At 38.5% G+C, this 27610-nt stretch overlaps 1 protein-coding gene across 1 annotated transcript in view; it reads right to left on the reverse strand.

Annotated features, from left to right (window-relative positions):
* SORCS1 (sortilin related VPS10 domain containing receptor 1) overlaps window positions 1-27610 on the reverse strand; it is a 438448-nt gene that overhangs the window by 105242 nt on the left and 305596 nt on the right. The window contains exons 6-8 of the mRNA XM_063307130.1: window positions 16180-16244; window positions 9938-10056; window positions 6466-6555 (exon numbers count right to left, since the gene is read on the reverse strand). Coding sequence (XP_063163200.1) covers window positions 6466-6555; window positions 9938-10056; window positions 16180-16244 — 274 coding nt within the window. The remainder of the gene's footprint in view (window positions 1-6465; window positions 6556-9937; window positions 10057-16179; window positions 16245-27610) is intronic.

Below are 27610 nucleotides of genomic sequence, written 5' to 3' on the forward strand. Positions count from 1 at the left end.
GCTTTGTTTTGTAGCATGTTCACATATATGTTTATGTTTTACGTGGAATTTTATTGTAAACCGCCCAGAGTCCCTCTTCTGGGGGAGATGGGCGGTGGCTAAATATGAGTAATAAATAAATAAATAAATAAAATATATGAGGGCACAGAACGAAATGACAGTACTGTACATGAGCATATTAGTGATGCTGAGACAAAAGGATTATGTGATTGGCAGAAAAACTCATGGTCACATTGTAGGCAGGAATGAAAGGAAAGTGAAGCTGCTCAGACTTAAAAACCAAGTCTAGAGAAACAGTTAAATAGGTTCAGCCAAGACTCCTGTTGATACTTAGTTCATCTAGTATGGCAGTGCTGATGGTTCAGCACAAAAGAGATCAGATGGGAAGTTTATTTACTTGACAGCTGCCTCAGTGGGCTTATATTATATCAAAACATTGGGAAGTACTGCTATATTTGATGTTTCATGACCTCTAGTGCCTTCCATTATATTATTGAATAAAGTACCATTTAGATAGGATCAAAGTTGGTGAGGTTCTGTTACAACAGATACTGTAGCCTCTGCAGACTGTCGTCTCTCTTGGAATGGTAGTGCAAAGGCCTACTTACAAGTAGAGATGTAAAAGACATATGCCATAAACCTCTATGGGTATAGACTTTTGAAAGATTCAAAAATGAACTCTGCCAAGCAATTACACATTACAGAATGGAAATCCTTAGAATCCATCTTTCCTAAGTTAAAAATTTGCAAAGAATATGTTTGTTAAAGGTGTATATATTTATAGCAATTTTATTTATTATTTTATTAATCAAATTTATCACTGCCCTTCTCCCAAAAGGGACTCTGGGTGATTTACAATAAAACATAAATAAAAATATAAAACTGTAAAGCGCTATAATACACAATACAATAAATATAATAAAAACCTCGATGGCTGAAAGTTCTTTATGATTTGCAGGCAGAGCTGGGTCCTTCTAAGAAACTAACCATTCCCAGAAATGGCTACTCTCTCTCCCACCCCGGGCATAATTACAGAACCAGGTCTTTAGCTGTTTCCTAAAGTCCAGGAGGGAGGGAGCCAATCTCACTTCCAGGGGAAGGATATTCCAAAGGGCAGGTGCTATTGCAAAGAAGGCCCGCCTCCTGGACCCCGCCAGATGGAATTCTCTTGCAGATGGGGTCCATAGCATGCCCTCCCTGCACAACCGGGTGGGACGGGTTGATGTGATGGGGAGGAGACAGTCCCTTAGGTAACCTGGACCCGTGCCATATAGGGCTTTTAAGGTGATAACCAACACCTTGAATTGGACCCGGGAGCATACTGGCAACCAACGCAGCTTGCGGAGCAAAGGAGTGACATGTGCTGATCTTGGGAAACCCAAGATCGCCTGCACGGCTGCATTTTGCACCAGCTGTGGCTTCCAGATAGTCTTCAAGGGTAGCCCCATATAGACCGCATTGCAGTAGTCTATATGGTAGGTAACCAGGGCATGAGTGACCATTCGAATGGCCTCTTGCTCCAGGAAGGGGTGTAACTGGTGCACAACACGAAGTTTCACAAAAGCCCTCCTAGCCACGGCTGCCACCTGCTCTTCGAGCAGGAGCTGTGAGTCCAGGAGGACCCCCAAGTTATGCACCTGGCCTGTCTGGGGCAGTGCAACCCCATCCAGAACTAAAGATGACAATTTCCCAGAAATCGAGGAGCCATTAATCCACAGCCACTCCCCGGGTTCAGCCACAACCTGTTGTCCCCCATCCAAGCCCCCACAGCCCCCAGACACTCAGAAAGGGTGGCCACAGCATCACTTACTTCACCCGGGATGGAGATGTATAATTGGGTATCATCTGCATATTGATGATACCTCATCCCATGGTGATGGATGATCTCACCCAGCGGTTTCATGTAGATGTTAAAAAGGAGCAGAGAGAGTACCGAACCCTGCGGCACTCCACAAAGGAGAGGCCGCGGGCTGGATCGCTTGCTCCCTATCAACACCGACTGGGACCGACCCTGGAAGAAGGAGGTGAACCAGTGCAGAACCATGCCGCCCACCCCCAACTCCCTAAGTCAGTCCAGAAGGATACCATGGTTGATGGTATCGAAAGCCGCTGAGGATGGATGCACTGCCTCCATTTCACTCCCACCAGAGGTCATCCATAAGTGTGACCAATGCCGTTTCCATCCCATAACCAGGCCTGAAACCTGACTGAAAGGGGTCTAGATAATCTGTTTCATCCAGAATCCTCTGGAGCTGCAAAGCCACCACTTTCTCAACCACCTTCCCCAAAAAGGGGAGGTGGGAGACTGGGTGAAAATTGTTCACTATAGTAGGGTCCAGTGATGGTTTCTTGAGGAGGAGGCACACCAGCGCTTCCTTAAAGGCTGCTGGGAACACCCCTTCTCTCAAGGATGTGTTTACCATCGCCTGGACCCAGCCACATGTCACCTCCCACGCTGCTTTCACCAGCCAGGAGGGGCATGGGTCTAATTGGCACATGGTAGCAATTACTTACAGAAAAGTATATATTGGAGTGTTTGTGTTTTTAAATAGTATGTGTGTATATATTTAATATCCTGCCTTTTCTCCAAGAGCAAAAACTGGCTTAAATAGGACCTTCCTTCATTTTATTCTAACAGCAGCTCTGTGAGATACGTTGGGCTGAATGTGAATCACCTGCTGAGAATGGATCTGGAATTTTCCTGATCCTATAGCAACACTAATTATATCATACTGGATATATATGAAAGATAGCTATATAAAAATAATACATTTCTCCAGAGAAGTATTATTATCCAGAGAAATTTAAGTTGATAAGATACTAAAAACCAGAAGGACAACACGAAAATAAGAGTCCCTAAGTTAGAGAAAGATGCAAAAGACAACTGTTGCTGTTGTTGTTGAATCATCTTTTTAAAAAACCAGTAAAATTCTTACTTTGGACTGGGATTATGGTTTCAGTCATACACAAAGAAAAAGGGCCAGTTCTAAAGTGATTCACATATTTCTAACTGCAAGGCAACTCAAAAAGCCCAAAGCTGACAATATCCTCACACTGTAATCAGGTATTACAGTTTTCAACTCAATAAGTCAGTCACTTCCTGAATTTTTCATAGAAATCTGAAAAGGTAGCTAGATGGGGACTAAGCATTTTGGAAAGCTTGACTATCTCACTGTAAACAGTCTTATCCAAAACAGTCTGCATAAGCTGCACTTTGGCATTTCCAAATGGCCTTTACTACATTCATTACAATATTTGACTAGAAAAGGCTTTGATGACTTTTTAAATATCTCTTACAAATAAACACTTGTCTCATGATGATGTTATTCAACAGAATAAATCCTCCCATGTTATTTGACCTACCTAAGAATTCAGTCTATGCCCAAATTCCTTAAAGGTGATTAATTTCTTTTTCTATTATTTTAGTGATTAACAAAGTTATTTCCAAATAGCCTTTTGGGGATCATGGAGTAAAGTCCTGTAAAAGATTTTACATTTAAGAAAGTTATAGGAGAATGTAAGAGTTGCTGTGAGAATTAGCAGACAGGCTAAGCAGTGGTCATAAATGCACAGAGGAAAATCCTGTCTTACCTCAAATGGCAGTAAACCTACAGTCATATGAGTTTTTCAGTCTTAAGTAGTTCAGCTCTTGTACATTATTGCATTGTATGGCTATTTTACAACATCATGTGACAAGAACCACCCCTGATTTTTACAAGTAATGGGAGGAAGAGCTGTAGAACATTGCTTAAATTCGCTTTTGCTTTTGCTTAGTATTTTTTATAATAAATTTTATTAGATTTAATAAGAAAAATAAACTACAAAAAATAACAAACTACAAAGAACAAAAAAATCCTACAAAAAGTGCAAAAACCCAAGAGAGAATTTTTTTTTCAGTTTTACAAAAAGATGTGGCTTCCAACTTTAAACAACAAGGTTATACAGCAATTTCAACTATCAATCTCTTACTCTATATTGAACCCAAAACACCACATTATTTCTATAAATCATTTCACTTTAACACATAATAAAAATCACTAAGTACAGTTACTCTTCCCCCTTATATTAAAATAAAAAAGAAAATTCCAAACAAACCCTAACCCTCTTTCTCCCCTCCAAAAATAAAACATATTTATTTAATCCATTCCTACCACTATTCTATGTTTCTGTGTACTATAATAAAAATCTAATTAAAAAGGTTAAGTTGTCTACTATTATACTTAATACTACAGCAATTTTAACGATAATAACCTGACAAACATTCTTTAACCCTAATACAACAGTTTTAGTAATTTTAATCTTAATAAACCCATGAAAAACCAATGTAAGACATTAAATCCAAATCTTTAAAGACAAATAAAATCAGTCAAATCCTTAAAGCAAACCAGATAAAAAATTTCCAGCCCTTATCCCACTTCATAATAAACCAAAGCAGATACATATGGTATCTCCACAGTATGCATAAAACTTCCCTTTTAGAAAAAACAGCCAGTCCAACTGCCTCCCTACCCCTCAAAGATTCCAGGTTTTCATGGCATTCCACCAGGAGATCGATTTTACTTATGGCTTGCAGATCATTCTCTCCCTTAGATTTCTCCAACTCCATTATCTATTCTTCATCCAGCATCTTGCTAATAATTCCACTCTCAGTCTTGGAAAAGACATTTCTATCACTCTTAAAGTCTTCAATTTCATCTACCACATCCCCAACCTGAAGGCACATTTTAGATCTCACAATGTCCTGGATGTCTTGCATAAAAGCACAATAAAAATCAGAGGAAATCTGCTTGAAATCCTGGTGAAGTTCAGAAAAGATCTGTTTGAAATCCTCCATGACTCACACAGTAAATTCCCGTAGAAGCTTAACCAGCGAAAATCAAAAGTTGGCAGCTTGTTTACATGAAGTGAGAGTGAAATACCAGATGCTCTCAAGGGAAAGTGAACAGGAAACTGAAGGTTCAGATCAGCTGATTCAATGTGTAGGAAAATGCTGATATCTTCAAATTTAACACAAAAATATTAACAGGAGGGCAATTGCTTAGTCTCGATCTTAGTTTCCTTTAGAAGGAAAATGAATTCCAAACTTTAAAAAACTTATTAAGAAGTAATTCCAGAAATAACACTGGGCACCAAGAGAGCCAGCTTCTCCTCACTGTAGAAAACCTCTTTTGAGGTACATATGCTTAAAAAAAGTACAAATTGGTGATTTAGAAATGGGGTGGCTGATCTTAGTGTCCTTTTAAGGCTACAACATGGCTTGGAAAATGGTGAAATCCAGAGCCTCCCAGTTATTCTTACCAGGCAAATGTGAAGCTTAGTTTGCAACCTTCTGGCTACAATCAGCCTTTCAGAGCACAGATGGTGTGATTCCTGGAATTCTTCTTGATTGGGAGAACATTTTTGGGCTTCAGGAAGACCTGCCTGAGCCCAAAAAACCCCACTGTGCTGTCAGTTTCGCCTGCTGAAACAGCGGGCGCAGCTATTCAGTCCACCATTCCCACCGGAAGCCCAAAGGTGATTAATTTCTGAAAACGCTCAGTTTGGGAAATTGAAACATACTTAAATGTTTATAGTCATAACTTTTAAAATCAGGCTAAGGAGGGGAAAAAAGAGAATCTAGTTGCCCATGTGCAGGCTGAAAGTTTAAAAACCCATATTCCTAAATGATTGCAGTCAAGAACACTGATCTCATTATGTTGGACATCTTGGTGTCATTTAATTTCCTGTAATGTGGACCTAAGTCACAGCACATCAAAAAACTTCAGACCTTGGATCTGACAAGCAATTTCATAAACAGTGTTCCCAGATCATGTTACAATGCATCAAAACATTTTGTATGTGGAACAAAAGAACAATCATTTTTCCTGTCCTTCACATTTTTTAAAAAAAGAAAGCCCTGAAGTTTTGTTTTGTTTTCTTTTTTTTTAAAAGTAACACAGATTTGTTAATTTTTAAATGAAATATGCTTCCCCTTAATTGACTTATTTTACTAGGATTCTTTAAAAGGCTATGCAATACATGTCTTTCAGGCTCCACTGCTAATTCTCTCTCTTTGTATATTTATTTTTTTTAATTAGAGATATACAAAAGCATACTTTATAAAGAAAAAAATTCTCATTAAATTCCTTTAATACAATAAAATATGGAAGCCAGCAGCACATCAGAAAGCCAAACTTTTTAATAGGAAACCTCAAAATGTCATTATTGATGAAAATGAAATACTAATTAGTAATTTCCACTGACTGAAAAAAAAATCAATCTGCATTTTGAACTGATGCCCTTGAATAGCTGCAATATTGATCTTAGGGAGTAGTATTTTGTTTGCTGCATCAATATGTTCTTGAAAAATAAAGGGATATATGCACTAATTAAAACAATTCTAAGGAAACTGGCTACAAGCAGCAATTCCTGTGGTCTGTCTATTATCTAACATTGCATGGGAACATTTCAACCATGATAACTTACCTTTGGCAAAGCATATTTAGGAAGTTTCATCTGCGCAAAAGCATTTCTGCGGTAAGACACGTAGTAATGTGGCCGACCTCCAGATGTCAGCTGCAACATATAACATTGTTCTTTCTTATTATTCTAATCAAGGTACTATTGTCACTGTTTTTCCCCCCTTTTTGAGGGGGGAAGAAAATAACAGGTGTGTTTTAAAGGGAAATGCAGTTGTGTCACAATGGTTCCAAAATGGCAATGAAAATACAGCAGGATATGAAACAGACCTCATTCAGATTATCAGCTGTGGAAACAGACAGCATTAACAAGCATAATCTATGTAGACTGTTTATAAAGGAAGACAAAAGAGCATGGGCAAACCTACAAATGTGGGATTCCAGAAGCAGCTTTCAGCATCTTCAATTGCACAGGCAAAAATGGTAATACTCAAGTCAATAATAGTTGCATGTTATATTTCCAATTGGAGGATAATGAGAGAAGGTTTTCTGCTCTAGTCAGCTTTGGGAAAAAACATTTTTTTCCTCCAAGCCAAGGGCCCTAAGATTTTGGCCAGTCTTATAAGGTACACCATTGTATTTTCTAGAGTATTCCATTTGTGTAACAGTAATGTGTAACACATGCTACAGCCAGCCACTTTTTCCAGCAGCTCTCAGAAATGAAATAATCGTCAGGCAACCACCTGTGAGACAGCATCCCCTCTCCAAAATCCTGGAGGCCAAAACAAAAAATCAATCTCTTTCTAGTTACACTGAGTGACAAAACAAAAACAAATGTCTGTTAACAATTCATTAACAAATAACAGAAGAGATGACTATCTTATTAACTATGAAATACAGTTCTCCAAGTTTGTCTCATCTGTGTTAGCTTTCTTAAATAAAGCACATCATCTTTCTTTTAAAAAAAAATGATAAGAATGTAATTAAGAGCAATCTCAATTAATACCCAGTTCTGCCCTAAAAAATATTTTCTACAAATGGCTGGAATAGCATGATACACATGCAGAAGTAGCACAGTATGCTTGGAAAAGTTGAGGAACCTCTGGTCAAATTCCACAATTCAATGAATCCCTAAGTGAACAGAAGCTGACTTAGTCCCTATGCCAGACAGCTAAACTTGACATCTCGAATGAGTATGTATTATTTTTGTGCAGTTGCTTACAGATTTAAAATAAGGAAACAGTGAAAGTGCAGAAGTTTAGATTCTCTTCCATCAGCTTCCAACATAGCCTGCTAAGAGTCTTTTTGTTTGTTCTCTCTCTTGTTCTCTCACTCTGTCTCTCTGTTTCACCTTTGAGTCAATGTTGACCCCTGGCAATCTTCCCACAGGTTTTCAGTTATACTGAAGTCTGGGGACCCTGGAGGCCATACCAAAACCTTTGTCTTTGTTTCCTATAAATACTTCTTGGCTGATTTGGAGGCATGGTTTGGATTGCTGTCTTAGTGAAATGCCCAACCTTTTCAATCCCTTCACTGACTGTGGGACATTAGCTTTCTAGGATATGAAAACATGTAATTGAATTCATTCTTCCTTTCACACACATTATTTCCTACACTACTGACTATCACACAATTCCAAATGAAAATAGAGTCCACCCTATGCTTAATGGTTCCAAGATACTCTTTCACCCTTTTTTCTCCAAATTTATCTGATGACCAAACTTCTGCACCTGTTACATTCACTGTTTTGTTACTATAAAACTGCAGGTAAATAGGAAATAGGCATTCAAAATGGCAGGATTTAACTTTGTACCATGTAGAAGTTTTGTCAGCTTCTCTTCACTTACAGATTTGTCATCACATACAGTTTGACCAGGGGTTAGAATCTATAGTGATCTACTTCTTCTCCCAAAGCCATCATCTGTACTTGTGCCTCCTTTTCCTTGCTTGGTTGCTATGGATCTTGATGGGTTTGTCCAGTTGTGAGGCTCCACATGGCTTTCTCGTGGCAACTGACTTTCTTCTGCAGAACTATTTCTTCAGCTGGTGATGGAGGGAATCACTTTATTTACCTCACATGGCTCATGCCAGGTTCTCCATGTTCCATGCAGTTCTTTCATAGCCTCATTGGGGGCATTTCTCAATCATGCTGCTGGGTGCCAGTGCTACCAACAGACTATTCACAGCAATTGGAATAGACACAAGCAGTTGGAGGGCAGAACTAGTATCCAATTGCACAATTAAAAGGCCCCTCTACCAAGGTTGTGAAAGAGCTGTGCAAGCAAAGAAGCTACATGGCATGATAGAAGTGATTCCCTCCATCATTATCTGATTGGGTTGCTCTAAAGGAGAAGAACAAAGAAGCCATGTGGAGCCTTCTGCTATAATGAGTGAGAAGGGGGAACAAATACAGGAGCAGATGACTTAATCTTAGCCATTAAAAATATATTCTATGCATGTTCAAAAGCATGTCTCCCTTTTACACATAGAGAAAATAAGCAAAAACATTAGAGGTCAAAACTATGGATATGCAAAACCTGTAATGTGTATACTAAGGCCTGATCTCTATTATTAATCAGGGATGAGACCACAAATAAAGAGTATCTCCTTGTTTTCTGAGGTAGGAGAATTTACTACACTTGTTCTATAAAGAAAAGAAGCAAGACAATACATTGTTCTAACCCTCAGAAGAGTTGGCATACATTCTATATGGGAAGAAATGATGTACTCAGAGAGGCTAGAGGCTAGAGTGGTATGGCTGATACCATTTGGTAACACATTCAGGGCTGCCTATCTTGAGCCTACTTAAAAACTCCAGGTTATAGACAATCCAGCCTGGAAACTTATACACTGATGCAAGCCAGGAACCTCAGCCTCAATAAAAGTTGTAAGACAGATAATTTATAGCTCATCTCCACTTTGCCAGCACTTTATTTCCTCCTTCTTGTTATGACATTGATAGCAGCAAGAAGATAATGAAACCTAAAACTATTCAGATATATTCTCTGGCTTCCACCTGGAACATAGCTCAGCTGAATATATCTCATTTCTTTTTTTTTTGCAATAATCGGAGCCCATGCATGACAATCATGCCTGATTACTCTTCTCTCAAGCATTCCCTTTCCATATCTCCCTTACTCTATCTCCCCTCATCTCAAAATAATAAAAAAAAAGCTTGATTGGTCTGTTGAGATGGTGATATCGGAACTCTAGCATGCAAACTTAAAAACCTGTTGAGATGTGCGTACACTCTTGGAGTAGACAATGAGGATGGCTGACTGACAAGAGGCATTATTTCCATACACCTTGAGCACATGTCAGACCAAACCCCTCATGACCCTTGTGTTAACAAAGTACTTGAAGCAAAGGCAGATGGGAACAATTAGCATCCCAATGGGAACAACACTTTGGTGATGCCCTGAAATGCACTGCTTGTACTCAAGCTATTTTGTTGCATCTGTTAGGGAAGGGTGATTAATATTCAGAAATAGAGGAACAAATGGTTTGTAATCAATTGAGGGGAGAAAAATATTTCAGACCTGAACAAATACATAATCATCTTGGACAATGAGGGAGTCAGAATCAATGTATCCAGGAAAAGGCTTGCTTCTTACAGCTTCAGAGCAGTTCTGCATCCTGCAGGTGATATACTGGGCATCTGAAATTACACACAGAAACACACATAAATGTAGCGTGACTTCAGCGCTGAACATTCATAATCTTTTACTTGAATATTTCACATAGGCATCAATGTCTGCCAAAATTGAGAATTAAGTATGTTACGAGAGCCAGTAGAAAAGCAAAAATGGAACAAAGGGACAAAACCCATTCCTTGTTTACTTGTTACTTTTAGAGGACTCCAGATAAAAAGACAGCCATAATCAAATTTATTTAAGTGTGCAAGAGAATAAAATAATAAAACTGATTTTGTTAAGAAATCAAATGAAAGGATAGCAAAAATACATGTTTTTTTTTTGTTTATTTGTTTAGTCGCTTCCGACTCTTCGTGACTTCATGGACCAGCCCACGCCAGAGCTTCCTGTCGGTCGTAAACATCCCCAGCTCCCCCAGGGACGAGTCCGTCACCTTTAGAATATCATCCATCCATCTTGCCCTTGGTCGGCCCCTCTTCCTTTTGCCCTCCACTCTCCCTAGCATCAGCATCTTCTCCAGGGTGCCCTGTCTTCTCACTATGTGGCCAAAGTATTTCAGTTTGGCCTTTAATATCATTCCCTCAAGTGAGTAGTCTGGCTTTATTTCCTGGAGGATGGACTGGTTTGATCTTCTTGCAGTCCAAGGCACTCTCAGAATTTTCCTCCAACACCACAGTTCCAAAGCATCGATCTTCCTTCTCTCAGCTTTCCTTATGGTCCAGCTCTCGCAGCCATATGTTACTACTGGGAACACCATTGCTTTAACTATGCGGACCTTTCTATAGTTTTGTCTGCTTTCTCTAATCTAAAAAAATATTTTATAGGATGAACCTATCTTGTTTTCCTCAATCTGAATCTTTCATCAGAACAGGAAAGTCCTACTTCAGAGATTTATAGTATGTGTTTTGTATCATTTCCTTTTTTCTTATGCCATCTCTAGAGGTTTGTCCAGGGTAAACAGGCTAATCTAAGATCTAAATGGGCCTATGAGACAGCATGAAGACTTAAACCAACTCTGAAGGAGGTTTACATTGTTTGAGTCTATGAATCTTCATGCGGCCTCGTAGGAGCAAGAAAGGATTGAAAAACACAGACCTGGAGTCACAGAATGAAACTGCCCAAGATATTAGACATTGAACTTCATGGCCTCTTCAGTAACTTTCTGTTATAAAGAGATATAGTTCCTAGGACTTGGAATAGACACTACTAAGTGATATCTAATTTTGACAGTAAGAAATATGAATGATGTTTGTATTTTGGACTATAGTAACACATAAATGGACTATTGCAGAAAATTTCTGAATGCTGTGTGTTGATGGCAATGGCTTGGTTTCTGAAAGACAAAAAGAGATATCTAAGGAGAAAGTTAATGGAAATTAGGTTTGAAAACATTTTTTTCAAGTGAACAATGAACCATTGATTATGTGAAGAACAGGTTCCTCTGCTGCATTGTTTTCTTTCATTCAAAATGCTTACTTTCTAAGGACAAAGTAACATTCTGAATTACAAACTTTAGGATGTTTTTGGGCATAAGCATTAATACCAATATCTTCTTAGGGATTCAGTCCTGCCAGCAATTTCTCATGATTTGAGACAGTGAGCATGGCATAATACTATTTGGTGAAGAAAATACTCCATTCCTCTTGTTGTTTCCCACTATTCATTTCTACATTATGACTATAACTGAAGACTGTTGTTAAATATTACTATCTTTAATATTTTTTGTACATCGCATCATATTGGTAATGAATACTTATTTATTTATTTATTTTTATTTATTTATTTTCTACCTTGCCTTTATTATTCTTATACATAACTCAAGATGGCGAACATACCAAATACTCCTTTCTATTTCCCCCACAACAACAACCCTGTGAGAAGAGTTGGGCTTAGAGAGAGTGACTGGCCCAAGGTCACCCAGCCGGCTTTCATGCCTAAGGCGGGACTAGAATTCTCAGTCTCCTGGTTTCTAGCCCAGCACCTTAATCACTAGACCAAACTGGCTATTTATTTATCTATCAAATTTGTCACCCCCATCTCCTCCCACATATTCTATGCCATCTGCAATTATACTCAACTGAGTGTACCCATGTATCTGTGTTCATAGACTTCCTAGTGAAGTTTTGATAAAATAGGTTTTAGCTTTCTTATTCATAAAATATATCAAGTGATGAGCACATCATGGACTGATCTCTATGAGATGACATTTTTCTGTTAGTTTATCTCTCAGGGAATAAAATAAGGTAGGACTGATTGTAGAAAAGTTTTGGCCCACCAGGAAGAGAAGTGAGTGGAGATGTTGACTGTCCTTATACAGTATATCGTATTAGAAATTCAAACACAAGCAAAGAACTACAACAGCAGCATTATAATCTCGGTTACATTTTTGTGTATGTATGTGATTTAGAAGCAAGTCATAATTGCTTTTTCAGAATACTGAAAGGATTCTATATGACCAGAACAACAGGAAAAGATCAGAATAGTGATATAAATATTCAGAATATTTTCAGAATCTTATTACAATAACCTTTTTTCCTTATGTTGGGTTCACTGAGAAGCCATTCAGCAACAAGTATTCAACCCATGCGGGTTATTTATTTATCCAGTACCACAGGAAGCACCTAATCACTTACACTTAATTTATGCCAATTAATACATTTCATTGCTGAGATGTGGAATTAATTTCCTTCTCCAGCACAGATGTTCTCCCTCCCACCAGTAATTGGGATGTTAAGCTCCTCACTGCCAGCATGCACATCTCCAGCAACAGCTGCTGCTTTGATTGTTACGGCAACACTGAAAACATACTGCATCCTGACTACAAAAGTAGATAGGAATTGCCTCACTAATAAGGTTAGTGTAGATGGGGTGGCTAAACTGAGGAAACTTTTGGTTTATATATCCACAGCTGGAATGTGGAACATCATAACAGAGCTTGGACACATATTCAGTGGGGCTTCCTATAAAACAATAATACCAGACTGGTACTGGAATAGGACAGGAAGTATGAATAGCCATCCTCTATTGGAGGTTTCATGAAGAACACAGCAATTGTAGCAAACTTCATCCATGTTTTAATTACAGCAATACAGCCAGCCCCAACTGTATCCTTGTCTTTGGATGTTAAGAAAGACTCTGCATTCTTTCACTATTAGGAAATCTCTGATGTGTATGCCAATATTACTCTGATTTTATCATATTCATTAGAGAGATACTAGAACAAAAGCTATGTCCTTTCTTTATCTAAATATGATACATACCATATCATTCCACAGTTTCTAGGATGCACAGTGAATTCACATAGAGGATTTACTGAAACATAACAAAAGATTTCACCTACCATGATCCATCCTGGTCTGTATATATTAATATGCTGGAACTGCTCCTTTAATGGTCATTTAATGCAACTCTGTGCAGTTTTGCTTCTATCTCTTAGAAGAGTTGGAGTATATGGATGAAGCTGGCTGCCTGGCCTGACTCATTGGTACTCAACTTGGAGAGGCATGGCCACAACTCTAACCTGCACTGCCCTCAACCTCCATAGAAGAGAATAGTATGATCAGGTTGTCTGTGACACCAAATAGAAAATTTCCTTAGGAAAAGAAGGTTTGTTTGTTTCATTTACTTGCACATCACACTGGCCAAAACAAAAACTGAATTAAGAAGGGGTCACAATGGGCAAGTTTAGAGTTGGCTCTCAGATGGAGATATGTAATGGACATTGAGAAATAATCTGAGATTTTACAGAGTGAAAGGAAGTTTACTCAGTACATTCTCTCATGCTTAATGATCCCAAAGAAACCTAAAGTTTAGACTCTACCTTGGGCCTTACAGTCCCACTGACTTTTTCAAAAGCTTTACTGACTTAAAGGCTGGTTATGCGGACAGAGCATCTTCCTCATACTTTTATAACACTGATCCAGTGATCTGAACTATATCAATGTAGCTTATTTATGGCAAATAGTGGGAATGGGAATTAACAGACTTCATCTGGATACAAAGAACAGGTTTCAGGATTTAGGCTTTAATAACTGAAGATGTTATGGATTAGTCTCTTTAATAGTTTTACCACCACTATTCAAGCTTGTGCCTTCATTTCAGATTTGTCCATGAAAAAAGTGTCTTTTAAAGTAATTCATAAATTGAAAGAAGCAAATCTTCATCATTCTTTTATCATACTCTTTTCCAGTACTGTTTTAAGCTCACTGAAAATTTATAGTGATACAGAAGGGACACCCCACTAGGCAAATGAAAGCTTCTTGAATAAGCTTTGTCTGAGTAACATCCACTAAGAAATGTGGAAACTAATCCCATTTTGTCACCCTAGTTTATGTATTTATTTTGATCAAAATAGAATAGACACTGGGGCATGAGGGTGGTCAAGAAGGCAAGTGAGGAAAGGGGAAAACTTCTAGACACCTCTAGTTAAAAATGATTAAATATAAAAACTTAGCTTGGTTATTTCATTTCCCATAGTAATTCTTCTTTCCCAACAATTCTTCTGGACTTTGCAAAATGTTAGTATTAGACTAAAATTAATCAAATATTACAAATATTAGTACTCAGTATTATTTAAATATAAGCTGAGTACTATAAATATATGCTATGTGCAATGTTTATCTAAATTATTTTCAAGTCTACTGAATACTTGGGAAATCAATGGCAGAATATGCCCTATTCTTATATTTAGTCTCAAAGTGTCTGTGCGTGTGTGTGTGTGTGTGTGTGTTTTAGACAGACAAAGAAAGTACAATTGACAATGACATTTGAAATTCAGCTTTTCAAAATCTTTACCCAGCCATACTTGAACAAAACAACTTTTCTGCTAAAGTAGCCTTCTTGAATATTTTGACCTCCAGATGTGTTAGGACTAGAGTTCTCAGAATTCCCATCAGTTGGTTAATCCAGCTGAGAATTCCAGTGTTTTAGTCCAAATATATCTGATAGGCACCAGTTTGGGAAAGGTTGAATCAACATTTCAGTTATGCTCATCACCACGTATGAAGCTCTGATCTGGAAAGTCAGTTCAATGGCACACTATTTTTGGGGAGTGTCATGTTCACCATTTCAATGTGCTTGGTACATCGTAACGTTTTGCATGTCATTAGCCAGATGCGTGTTTCATCTCTGAAGGGAGGACGGTTCCTGCTTGGGGAATACTTATCTCTTGGCTGCGGGCTTGGAATGTGTTTGGGTTATCTCATGTGTTCAAGGTTGCTTTCCCAGGCTCGAGGAAAGACGGTTACAGGCACCTGGGGTGGGTGGTGATGACTCTGCTGGTAGGGAGGCGGGGTTACTTTTGCAGTCGAGGGTTTTTAGTTTGTATTTGGCGCGCTTTCTGTCATTCTCAGCTTTCTCTGTATTTGCCTTAGTTCCTGAATAAATCAGATTTCATTTAGCAACTTCTTGTGAGACTGAGTGTTTGGGCTAGGTAACCATTACAGGGAGGCACATGCTTTTAACACAATCTATCCATGGACTAAAGAAAGCAGAATATCCAATATCCAATATCTGAGTAAAAGCTTGATTTTATACATAGGGAATGAGAAGGAATTCCTATTGCTTATTCCCATTTAAGTGAGCATCTAAATACAATAATAGAGTTTTAGAGCAATCATAGACTATAGGTGAAATGGTCAAAGCTGAAGATTTTTGAATGAAAGCAAGCAAGTTATCTTTTTGTAACTTTCCCTAAATCTCAGAAAGAACAATTTTGAGATGAGAACAAATATAATATTACATCATTTTATTCCACTTTCTCAAAGTTTGAGAGCTGGTTTGTCACAAATAAACCAAGATTCAAACTTTGAAGATTTTACCTTTTAGCAGATCAAACGAAGTAGCCCACAAGAAGAAATATTGTTATGAATGATGTATATTTCATTTTATGCTTTTCTGCAGTTCTTACCCTAATTGCAAATCTCTTCTACTTCTGTAAACAGTCTTGCATTTCAGAATGTTATTTTGATTTTCTATTTATTTGAAAATGTTTACTGCATGACCAGACTGAGAATAATCACACAGCATCCATTGGATCCCCCTAATGCTATCCTGTATCCAGATGAATGTTGAAAGCCTACATAATTACACTTGTGATAAAATGATGAAAAGGTAGTCAAAGCACTTACGGCCATCCAATGTCTTTGCCTCCATGTGAACTATGTCTGGATCCTTGCTGGTACCCATCCTAGACCTGGGAGAAGAAAAACTAACACTGCAATATTAGTATGAATAAACAACACATCTAGTTAAAAGGAGTTATCTGGAACATCTAATGAGGAATATTTTAGCATTCATTCATTCAATCATTCAATTGATCATTCATTTCACTAGATTTCTATGTCATATTTCCTCAAGAAGCAATGAACCTATGAAGTAGACTGAGCTGACAGAGAAAGTGACTAGTCCAAATTCACTTGGTGAGCTCCAATGGCTGAGGAACCTGAATGTCTCTGGACCAGTACCATATGAGTTACACCATGCAAGCTCTCTATTTGCCCAACTAGAAAAACATTTTCCTATTTTCTCATGGATAGTCCAATAAGGAAATAAAATATATTTATTTGTTGGAAATGCCAAAGTACATGAAGATAAAGGTGAAGATAATTTTCAAGTCAAGCCTGATTCCTGAGGACTTTGTGGATACATCCACGTCATTTTCTTGGAAAAACATTTGAGTGATTTGCTATGCCTTCTACTGGGAATGTTTTTCAAACTTTCAGGCTAACCTACAACTCTTGAATTGTTTAATAGTCACCCAAGTGAGTACTCAATAAGACCCACTGTACTTAGTTCCTTAGATCTCTTTGGACACTTTAGGGTGCTGTAAACATGCCCGTCCTCCTTCAATCCCTGGGATTTTCCCTGTGGGGGTATTTTGGAGTGTAGGAGAGACCCAACACTTGGATTCCACAGAGACAATTGCCTGCATATGCCTGACTGGTATTTCAAAGGTATTTGTCAGGTGTTATGTGGACTCTTTATAAACACAAATTTACTATTCTCTTAAAAGAGTGGTAGAGCTATGTTTAGAAACATGGCTAGTGCTATTTGACATCTATATGAGGCCTTTGGAGGAAGTCATTTATCGATTACAAAGGGAAGATCAAAGTAAGTCAAGCTGTCTAAGCCAAAGAAATAAGCATGAGTCAGCAAATACTCAAACTGATAGTCAGGGCTATATAAAAGAAATAACAGCTTAATTGGCTCTGTGGCAATCAATATTCTAATTCACTGCCTATGATTCTGCCTATATGCTGTGTTGGATTACCTGGAATCTCAGACTGGAAACTGACTATTCTTCGATCTTCCTGAATTTGAGATTGTCTTTCCAGATTTTTTTTTTTTTTTTTGCAAAAGAAAGATCTTGTGCCTGCATTCTGTAAGAATGCTCTGATGTACAGCATGATTCATGTTACTGCAGTTAAAAATTTATGACTACAATAAATACCTTGAGTTCATAACAGAAGCTGGCAGCAGGGAACAGTAATTGAAAGGACTAATTTCTTGCACCTTTTTAGTCTTCCTGGCAGGGAATTCCCTTCCCACTGGCTGCTGCTTCCTCTCCTCACATGATGTTCTCAAGGTAGTTTACAGCTCCCACACTGATCTCCAACAATTAAATTCTTTCTCAAACTTCAGCTTCTCAATAATGCATATCTAATAGCTACACAAATCTAGGTGGCTACTAGATTGCAGTCAAAAGATACACCCCATGCAAAAAAACCACCCTCTTTGCTGCCACCTAATGGTCAATAGATCAACCAATTGGCTCATAGTTCCATTTTTTGATGGTTTGGGGGAAAAAAATGCAGTGCATAGAGCAACTAGAGCATTGTGCATTCCAACTGGAGTGGGCATTTCATATGGTGGATGATGTTGGGCATATCCAGAATTCTAGCCGAAGGAACCATCAACCATAGCCCTTAGAATGTTATGTACTGAAAGTATATTTGAGAGCATTTTTGTATATGATAACTGCAGCGAGATTATTTCATGCACAGAGATGGAAATTTGGCATTTCCCACAATGGAGGAATGGTTGGTGAAAATGATGGAACTTTCTCAGATGACTAAATTGACTTCTTTGATCAGAGAAAAGATATCTATATTTATTGCTTCCTGGAAACCCCTTACAGATTTTTTGCATCAAACAGAAAAAAAAATGAACTTTTGATTTATGGTTTTGATGATTAGATAGAATGGATTATAGAAAGAACAGAGCTATTTTATAACCATAGAGTAAGAGGCAAACTTATAATTATACTTATAACTGCTGTAAATAAAATCAGAAGTTACTTCTTTGTATTTTTACCTCTCTTTGTTTTATCTTTCTCTTTTATTTCATCACTGTCAGCCTTCTCTTTGATTGATTTATTTTTCTTTTCTTTTTTTCTGTTAGTTTTTACTAGTTTTCTGTTAGTTTTTACTTGCTGTTTTAAAATCTTTGATAAAATTATATTAAAAAAAGAAAGCATATTGGGAGCAATGCAACTCAGACCCACCTGAGAGCAGATAAAGGTGAGCTGTGGGGGCAGCAAGATTTAGGGCAATATGATTTCCGGTCAGCTCTGGAATGGGAAGCATAGTAAAGCAGCTGTATGGAAGTGGGCCCTATTAGGAAATTAAACTGGTTGTATTCAGAGAGCCAGTTTGGTGTAGTGGTTAAGGCAGCAGGCTAGAAACTGGGAGACCGTGAGTTCTAGTCCCGCCTTCAACATAAAGCCAGTCTTCTCTCTCAGCCCTAGGAAGGAGGCAATGGGACACTATTTCTAAAATCTTGCCAAGAAAACTGCAGGGACTTGTTCAGGTAGTTACCAGGAGTCAGCACTGATTCAAAAGCGTGTGCATGTGCTCACACACACACACACACACACATACACATTCAGAGAATGCATGTATCAACTTTGTATAACAACAAATTGCTGCTCCAGGAGTTCTGGCTCCCCAAATGCTTGTTACAGCTGAGAAGCAGGTCCCACATAAAAGCCACAGTCTAGTAGGGTGAAGCCTTATGGTCACCTGTGTTTCCCATCTCTGCATCTTTCTTGTCCTTTGTGTATTCTGAATCCCTCAGTTACACCACAAAGCATTTCTTGTGACTGGTAAGAAGTTTTCTGTTTAATTACCCAGTGCAGTTGATTCATGAAGCAGTAAAGCCTTTGGAATAATTTAGAGATGTTCATTCAATTTATTGTGATACTGTTAGTGTCATTTTTCAATACATTTATTAAAATATATGTTGGAATATACAAATGAAGCTATATACTGGAGACATGAATGAGGATAACCATTTTTCTTAAACAAATGGCTGACACTATTTGGAAAGTGATTTGAGATATTTTTAATTGACTTTTTAATATGAGAAACATACATTATATGACTAATCAAATAGTGTGATTAATTCATGCTTTCATGACCAATCCAAAGTTTGCATTCTGCTAAATAGAGATTTTTTTTTCTTATAAGTTAGGTTCTCCTAAACAAATCATCATATGATTGCCTCCCCACCATGGCTTCTGCCTATCCAATAAGATCAAATAGGACAAGCTCACTTCAAGTTCCTTCTCTTAGCAACACCATCTACAGGGCCAGGGAGTGAAGACTTTACAGTTGCAGCTTCTGTTTGGAGTAGTTTGCCTCCCAAGATTTGAATTTTAGGAAAGCATAAAAACTTGGGTTTTTAAGGAAGCTCGGGGAGATGAGCTGGTATGTTAGCAGTGCCTGGGTTATACGGGAATGTTTACAAGTAGTCCTCTCTTAATGACCATTTGTTTAATGATGGTTCAGACTTACAACGACACTAAAAAACCCAACTTATGACTGGTTCTTGCACTTATGACTGTCGCAGTATCTCTGTGGTCATGTGATCACCATTTTTTACCTTTCCAGCTGGCTTTTCACAAGCAAAACCAATGGGGAACTGTGATTTGCTTAACAACCATGTGATTTGCTTAATGACCATGTGATTCACTTAACAGCTGCTGCAAAAATGTTGTAAAATTGGCTCAGATTCGCTTAATGGCCACATTGCTTAGTGACCAAAATTCCAGTCCCAATTGTGGTAGTTAAGTGAGGACTACCTGTACTGTTCCTTGGTGACCGTAATCTTTTTTGTATTTTTTGTATTTTTAATTGTATTATTTTGTCAAATTATTTTACTATTTTAATCTTTTTACTGTAAGAAGGGAACATAAATTTCTCAGAGTCCTGATAGATAGGAGTAGCATATAAGCCGCAGAAAATAAAATAAATACCATTACAAAATGCTGAGGATGCTGTATAGTCTTTTTAGGGATGACAGTTATGTTATGAAGCAGCCCTTTCATGTCTCTGCTTGATGCAATTGAAGATTGGAAACATAAACCGTACTATTCCCTTGGTTTTCTTTAACATAGTTCTACAGCCTTTTTACCCATGGCTTCCTTGTTTTTCACTTTTTCATTCCAATTATTTCTTCAACAGGTTGCAATCTTGCTTAGACTGTTCACTGCCTTGGGCACTTTTCTAAATAAAAAGGTAATTTCTAAACCATAAAACGTAATTAAACCATAAATAAATAAATGGGGCATCCAGGGTTTACAAAGTTGGTTTTCTTTCACTAGTTTCTCACAGTGAATCCTCAGGCTTTTTTTATAAATATAGGAAACACCAAAATGCAACTGGAGAACTTCCACAGGGACAATTGCTGGAGGGAAAAAAAGTCAGATAAAGTCGGCTACATGGAAGGAATGGCTGCATTACTATTCATTGTTGGGCTTTATCTTAACTGTCCAGAAGTCTTAAAGTGTACTTAAGTTCAAGAAAATGAAAATGAAATTTTATTAAATTTGAGAAATGAAGTAACTATAATATAATGAGTTGGATAACAAAATTCAAGGGTGCATATTGAGAACTCAGTGACATATGGATATCTGTGGTCTCCTAAGAATTGTCAGCCAGAATATTGTAGCCAGAATATTTTAGCTCTTGCTGTAATTTCATAGATGTTTCACTTGAGGATGATACACACATACACTCTTATTCTGAACATTTGTAGGACTCCATCAGGTATGACTCACTGATATACACAATGCCTACTTCATCTTTTCTTCTCTCCATGTCAGAAGCATTTCAAAAGAACAGTCATTCTTAAAAAGACTGAATATACATGTGCAGTTCAAATTCATATTCTTTCATTGGTAACAAACCTTAATTATTTTAGGAAATTTTAGCCTAAGCCTAGAAAGAATTCATATTCCTTCACTGGTAACAAACCTTAATTATTTTAGGAAATTTTACCCACACTCTACCTCCAAGGGCCCAAATACTATTTTCTTCCACAGGCCACACTTCACGCCCTGTCAGAACATAAATTTCACTAATTAGATTTCACTAATGGGAAATCCAAGACAATTCTTTTTTCTGCCACTTTCCTTTTCAAAAACAAGTGTATCCTGGATATTAGCTATCCAAAATTATTGTCTTGGTGTCCTTCAAGAAACTGTGGTACATCATAACCAAAATACGTATACAGTAGGCTTTTCTGCTCATCTTTTTCTGACTTTCTTCTTCTTCTTCTGTTTCCTTGCATTCTTCCAGTCCAACCAATTTTTATGTTTTGTCTATATACTCCAGCATTTTATTGAAATTCCATAGCTTATTTACCTGAAGCACTTTCACATTCAGCTCAGATTTCATTCTAAATAATTTTTTAGTATTCTTTGTGCCTTCTTATCAATGTCATACTGAATATTTCAGAGTTTTCATTAAAACTGTTGCATTTGAGATACATAATTCTGTGAGATATATAATTCTGTGAATTATTTTCAAATAATTTGTATTTTCATTTTTCCGTTCTTTTATATATGTAATTGTATGGCTGATTTTCTTATCCTTATGTTACCACAGATTAAAAAACATGCACACATGCATACACACACACACACACAGATATTGCTGCCACTGAATCATGATTCTGCTACCTCATTGTCATACACAGTGGAGTCTGGTCTACTGAAACTTCACTTTTACTCAAACCAGGATATCGTTTGGATCAAACTGAATAAAAAACTAACTGTTCAAAAGAATGTTACTAAATTAGCAATGAATTTAGCTTGACATTTTAAAATTATTATATATTAAAAGACCATCAAATGATAGTGGAGCACTGATTAATAATTTCCATGCAAGTTGCATTTATGAAGTAAAGCTGGAATCATAAAATGTAAAGCAAATTCATCTCTTTAGATATTTTCCTTGGAAATGTCACTCATTTATCTTTTGGGTGGCATTTTGTCTCTTTCTGGAACAGTTGATGGTATTATTTAATAAATGCTCTAAAGTCCCACAATTTCTTGATGCAGATAAAAAAAAAGACAGCACTGAAGTAGTAAAACACCATGACCAAGAAGAATGTGATTTGTATTTAAATCCAACAAGACAACAAGACAACTACTAGAATATGAATTCACAAAGGTCCTTTAAGGTAATGCAGAATCTGCTATTGTCAGCTGTGACTAAGTAAAACTTTGTATCCATTATTAATTTTAAGGAGATAATACATCAGGGTACCACGCAAAAGTTTACTCCTGGTCAAATTGTGTGTTTCAGTTAAATGGACCGAAGCTAACACAGTCTCTACATGCTACAAAGTTAAAAATGTCAACTTTCTGCACATTTGAATGCTTGCTTACTATTTACCTACAGTTGTTTACAGATTCAAAATAAGAAAACAGTGAAAAGAGCAGGTGCAGAAATGTGGATACCTTTCCAGTCAATACTTTGTAACAACCCTTTTGGCAGAAACAACAACTTCAAACAGCACATAGATAGTAAGTATGCATTCAAATGTGCAGGAAAATGTTACATTTGTACAATGTAGAGATTGCGTTAGCTTCTGTTTACTTAGAGACTCAGTGAAACATGCAGTTTGATGAGAGATGTCTCAACTTTTGTATGCAACTGTACATAAGTAATTATGTTCCTCCTTAATATAGCACAGCATTGCCTGAAGTTATATTTAAAGAAGCTGAATAATTGGGAATTATTTTTAGAAAAAGTCTACCTGCAGTCTGTTACTTTTCTCTAGCCAAGCTTGACTCTCCCTATTCAGCACATCCAATGTTCTTGAGCACTCCATGGATTGTGTTGCACTAGAATGGCAGACATACTGTAGGTCTAACTGTTTACAACATGGCCAGTTTCACTAAGTCACCTCTTTAATACCAGTACATGCACATGCATACATACAGGTAGTCCTCACTTAATGACCACAACTGAGACTGGAATTTCGGTTGCTAAGCAAAGCAGTCATTCAGTGAATCTGACCTGATTTTACGACCTAGTTTGCAGCAGTCATTAAGAGAATCACCATGGTCGATAAGTGAATCACATGGTTAAGTGACTCACATGGTTTGTCATTGATTTTGCTTGCCAGAAGCCAGCCAGGAAAGTCAAAAATGGCAATCACATGACCATGGGATGCTGTCATGGTCATAAATGCAAACCAGTTGACAAGCATCCAAATTGTGATCACATGACCATGGGGATGCTGCAACAATCGTAAGTGTCATGCACTGCCTACCGCAGAGTAAAACACTGACGCTGATTCGTATGAGAGCAGGTTCAGGTTTATTTCTTACGTAGTAACAGTTGCGAAAAAAGCTGAGAGTGAGGAGAGTGCGCCGGTGCAGGGTTTAAATACCCCGCGCCGGTCAGCGCCCCCTCACCCTGGGTTACGTCATCCCCCCTTTGTCCTGCATGCTGTCTTGCCGGTAGGTGAAGGGTTGCGAGGCCCCAGCGGGTGCCCCGGGATCGCCCATCATCGGTTTCCTCATTCAGCCGGTGATTGCTGTCAGCTGGGCGATCTCCGTTGCGCTTGTGCTAACAGCTTGGGTGTGCCTCGCGATCCGCCTATCCTTTGTCTTTTCTTCCGTCTCTTTTGTGTTTTGATGGCTGCATGCTCCAGCTAGGGTCTGTGGTTTTTTGTTGTGCGTGCTATGCTTATCTTGAGCCCCTTCCTCTGTTTCCTCGTTATTGTCATGTGTGCCGTTGTGCTGATGTCTTCAGCTCAACGGCACTCATGACAGTAAGTGTGACAACTGGTTGTAAGTCAGTTTTTTCAGCACCATCATAAGTCTGAGCCATCACTAAACAAATAGTCATTAAGTGAGGACTACCTGTATTCTACACAAGTCAATAAAAAAGAGAAATAAAATACACCCACTCCTCTTTCAATTACCAAGTTCTGTTCCAACAACCAAGTCATTAAGCTAAATGATTACTAAGTGAACATGTGAGTGAGAGACACTGCAAAGATAACTGGTTGTTGCAGTCTCATTCAGATAAAGTTCTCTCATAAAGCTATGCCAGCATTTTTCTCACTCTGGCATGTGTTATCATCAGGTACACAAAATTTGGTCATAAATGCATGCACTGGTCAGAAAATTATTTTTGTTATTACCATCATATTTGCAAATGGTCACCATCCAAGGTAGTCACTAAAATGAGGAGGAGGTATATATAATTAAACATTTTTTTTCTAAGTTATTTATTTATTCAATAGATTTATATAGCCGCCCATCTCAGAAAAGGTGACTGGGTGGCATACAATATATTCACAATTAAAATCATAAAATGTATAACATAAATAAAGGATAAAAAACTCAAGAATGTGGGAGAACACAAGCATTTAGCAACACATAACCATCTTGCAGTTTCCCCATGGGATCCCCAAGGCTGATGGAAAAACCAAGTTTTCCATCCCTGAAGTCTGCCTTCAGGGATGGGGCCAATCTCAGGAAGAATAATGTTCCAGAGGGTGGGTGACAGCAGAAAAGGCACACTGTCTGGTCCCATCAGATGGAACCCCTTGGTAGATGGGACCTGCAGCATGCCCCTCCTGCCAGTCTGTTGGGATTGGTGTATGTAATCATGAAGAGGTGGTCCCTCAAATAGCCTGGTCCCATGCCATGCAGGGATTTAAAAGCCAAAAACAGCACCTTGAATTGCACCTGGAAGCAAACTGGCAGTCAGTGCAGCTCACAGAACAGAGGTGTAATGTGTGCAGTCCTAGGGGCGCACACAGGGCTGCAACTGGGGGAGGGGCAAGTGCAGCATGTGCCCCAGGTGCTGCGCTGGGGGGGCACCAAAATGAGTGCTGGGGAGGCACCAAAATGGGCGCGGAATCCATGTTTGCCCCGGGTGACACAGACCCTAGTTGCAGCCCTGGGCACACATACCTGCCACACAGATGTACTCTGCACCAGTTGAAGCTCTTGGATACTCTTCAAGGGCAGCCCTATATTAAGCACTTTACAGTAAACCAGCCTGGAGGTGGCCAGGGGACAAGTGACTGTGAGTAGAGCTTCATGGTCCAGGAACTGGCACAACTGGCACACAACGCAAAGCTGGTCAAAGGCCTTCCTAGCCACAACGGCCAACTGCTCCTTGACCAGGAGTCATGAGTCTAGAAGGACCCCCAGATTTCATATAGGGTCTGTCTGGGGTAGGGCCATCCCATCCAGAACCAAAGAAGGTAAAATCCCAGATCCAGAAGGCCCCAAACCCCACAACCACTCAGTCTTGACAGGGTTCAGCTGAAGCCTGTTGTTCCCCATCCAGACCCCACAGTCTCCAGGCAATGTTGCATATAAAGCAACATTCAACAAATGTGCATAAAAAAAGGTGGGGGGACTTCTACCATTCATAGCAGGAAAGCCTGGATGAAGAAATGAGTTTTCAGTAGGCACAGAACATACAGCAATACGCACTTCCAAACTTCATGGGGAAGAGCCTTCCGGAGCACAGGCATTATCACAGAGAAGAGCCATCCACTGTTTCTCAGTGACTGACCAGGTCCATAGTAGTGAAGGCTGATAGGGCTTCCCATATTTCTGGATAGCGCTAAAATGATAAAATGCTGCTGCAGAATGATTGTCCCTGAATTTGCTTTAGGACACAAAATGCTGTAACACAGCACCAGCACACAGTTAGCTAACTCAACAAGACAACTAAATAAGTTATCTGTGATTTGTGGACCACATGCTGCCCCGCAAAACTCTTTCTGAGGCCATAAGAATCTTCTAGAACTTCTCTGCCAATATTCAACAGCAAACTGCAGAAGTGATATTTTCTATGTAAAGCGAAACTAAAAGATGACAAAGCTATCAAAAATGCTTAAAACACCCACCAAAGTAGAAATTACCATTTTAAAAGCTGAATTGTTGCTACAGCACACACGAATCACAAAAATCCTACCGTCTGAAATTGTACCTCCTCCTGTTTCGGGGAATCAGTCTATACTGGCTCGCCTTTTAGCAGAGATAAATTCCTTAATCGTTGTGCCATCTAGCAAAGGCCACCAGAGGGAGCCAAAATCTTTTTGTAGTCTTCACTTTTGGTGGCTCTCATTATCAAAAATCAAAAATCAAAAATCAGATGAGAAGATGGCATTTCCTTGTTCTACAAGTTCATCTGCCAGGGTAACTGGACATCTGCCATGGTTCACATATCACAGGAAATCCATATCTAACTAAAGTCTGTCAGCCAGGGAAGGGAAGTAGCGGCAGTTATCACTGTGAATGGTCCTCAGGCCTGAGGCTCCCTGAAACAACTATTCAACTGATAAGCATGAAAGCTAGTATCTAGTTCATATATCTCAGCTTTATGGTGACACCAGCTGAGCAGCGCTACCATTTTTCATTGCTGCCTCTGATGCCTTTGTTTTTCATATATACGTAAGGCAAAAATGAGTCCCGTCCCAGTTCTAAGAACCCAGCCTCCAAATATATTTTAACTGGCTGTGTTAAATAACACACTTTACTAATTATTGAAGTAATTAATTTTATGCACGTTCCTGATACACTGACCTAACAAGTAGCCTGGGTTCATACAATATACTAAGCTACCTGGCCTGGTTTTCAAGTAAACAACAGGTTTCACCTAGAACTCACAGTGTTGTCAGCTGAAGGAGAAATGGGTTACACCACAATGTAGGGACTGACAGCATAGCAAATAAAAATGCTAGTGTGCCCTTGGACTTTCAATAAGGCTCTGCTCCTGCAGCTATATAGATAAGTAAACAAATAAATAAGGTTACCCTGAACTGCAAAACTCTGGAGACACGTAGAGGCATCACAATTAAAACTTTCTGTAGTTCTTTCCTTCCATCTAATATTTCCCTAGAGTTCTGCAACTCAGGTATGGTAGCCCTATAAACAAGAAAACAAATACTGTAAATAATATGTAAAAGGGCCTTTCCCCATTTCTCTCCTCCCTTGGATTCCACAAGGGTAAGAAATGATGCATGGATGGTAATCCATTGACCTGGCAATCTCCTTTATCTACTATATCTCCAAGAACTTGCCTTCATCTCATTCCTGTCCATACTTAAGATATCCTTAGCTCTTACTGTATTAAAGTAGTGCTTTGCCCCTTAAGCAGCCAACAAGCTATGGTGGTTTTACTGAGGGTACAATCTGATATGTTCCCCAGCTGCGTATATGAACAACAGCTAAAAGGCAAAAAGATCGGATTGCACAGTGAAGCAGCATAGAGAAAGCCAGTACTCAAAAGCAGC

This window comes from Candoia aspera, chromosome 6, assembly GCF_035149785.1.
Source record: "Candoia aspera isolate rCanAsp1 chromosome 6, rCanAsp1.hap2, whole genome shotgun sequence".
In the NCBI taxonomy this organism is placed as follows: domain Eukaryota; kingdom Metazoa; phylum Chordata; class Lepidosauria; order Squamata; family Boidae; genus Candoia; species Candoia aspera.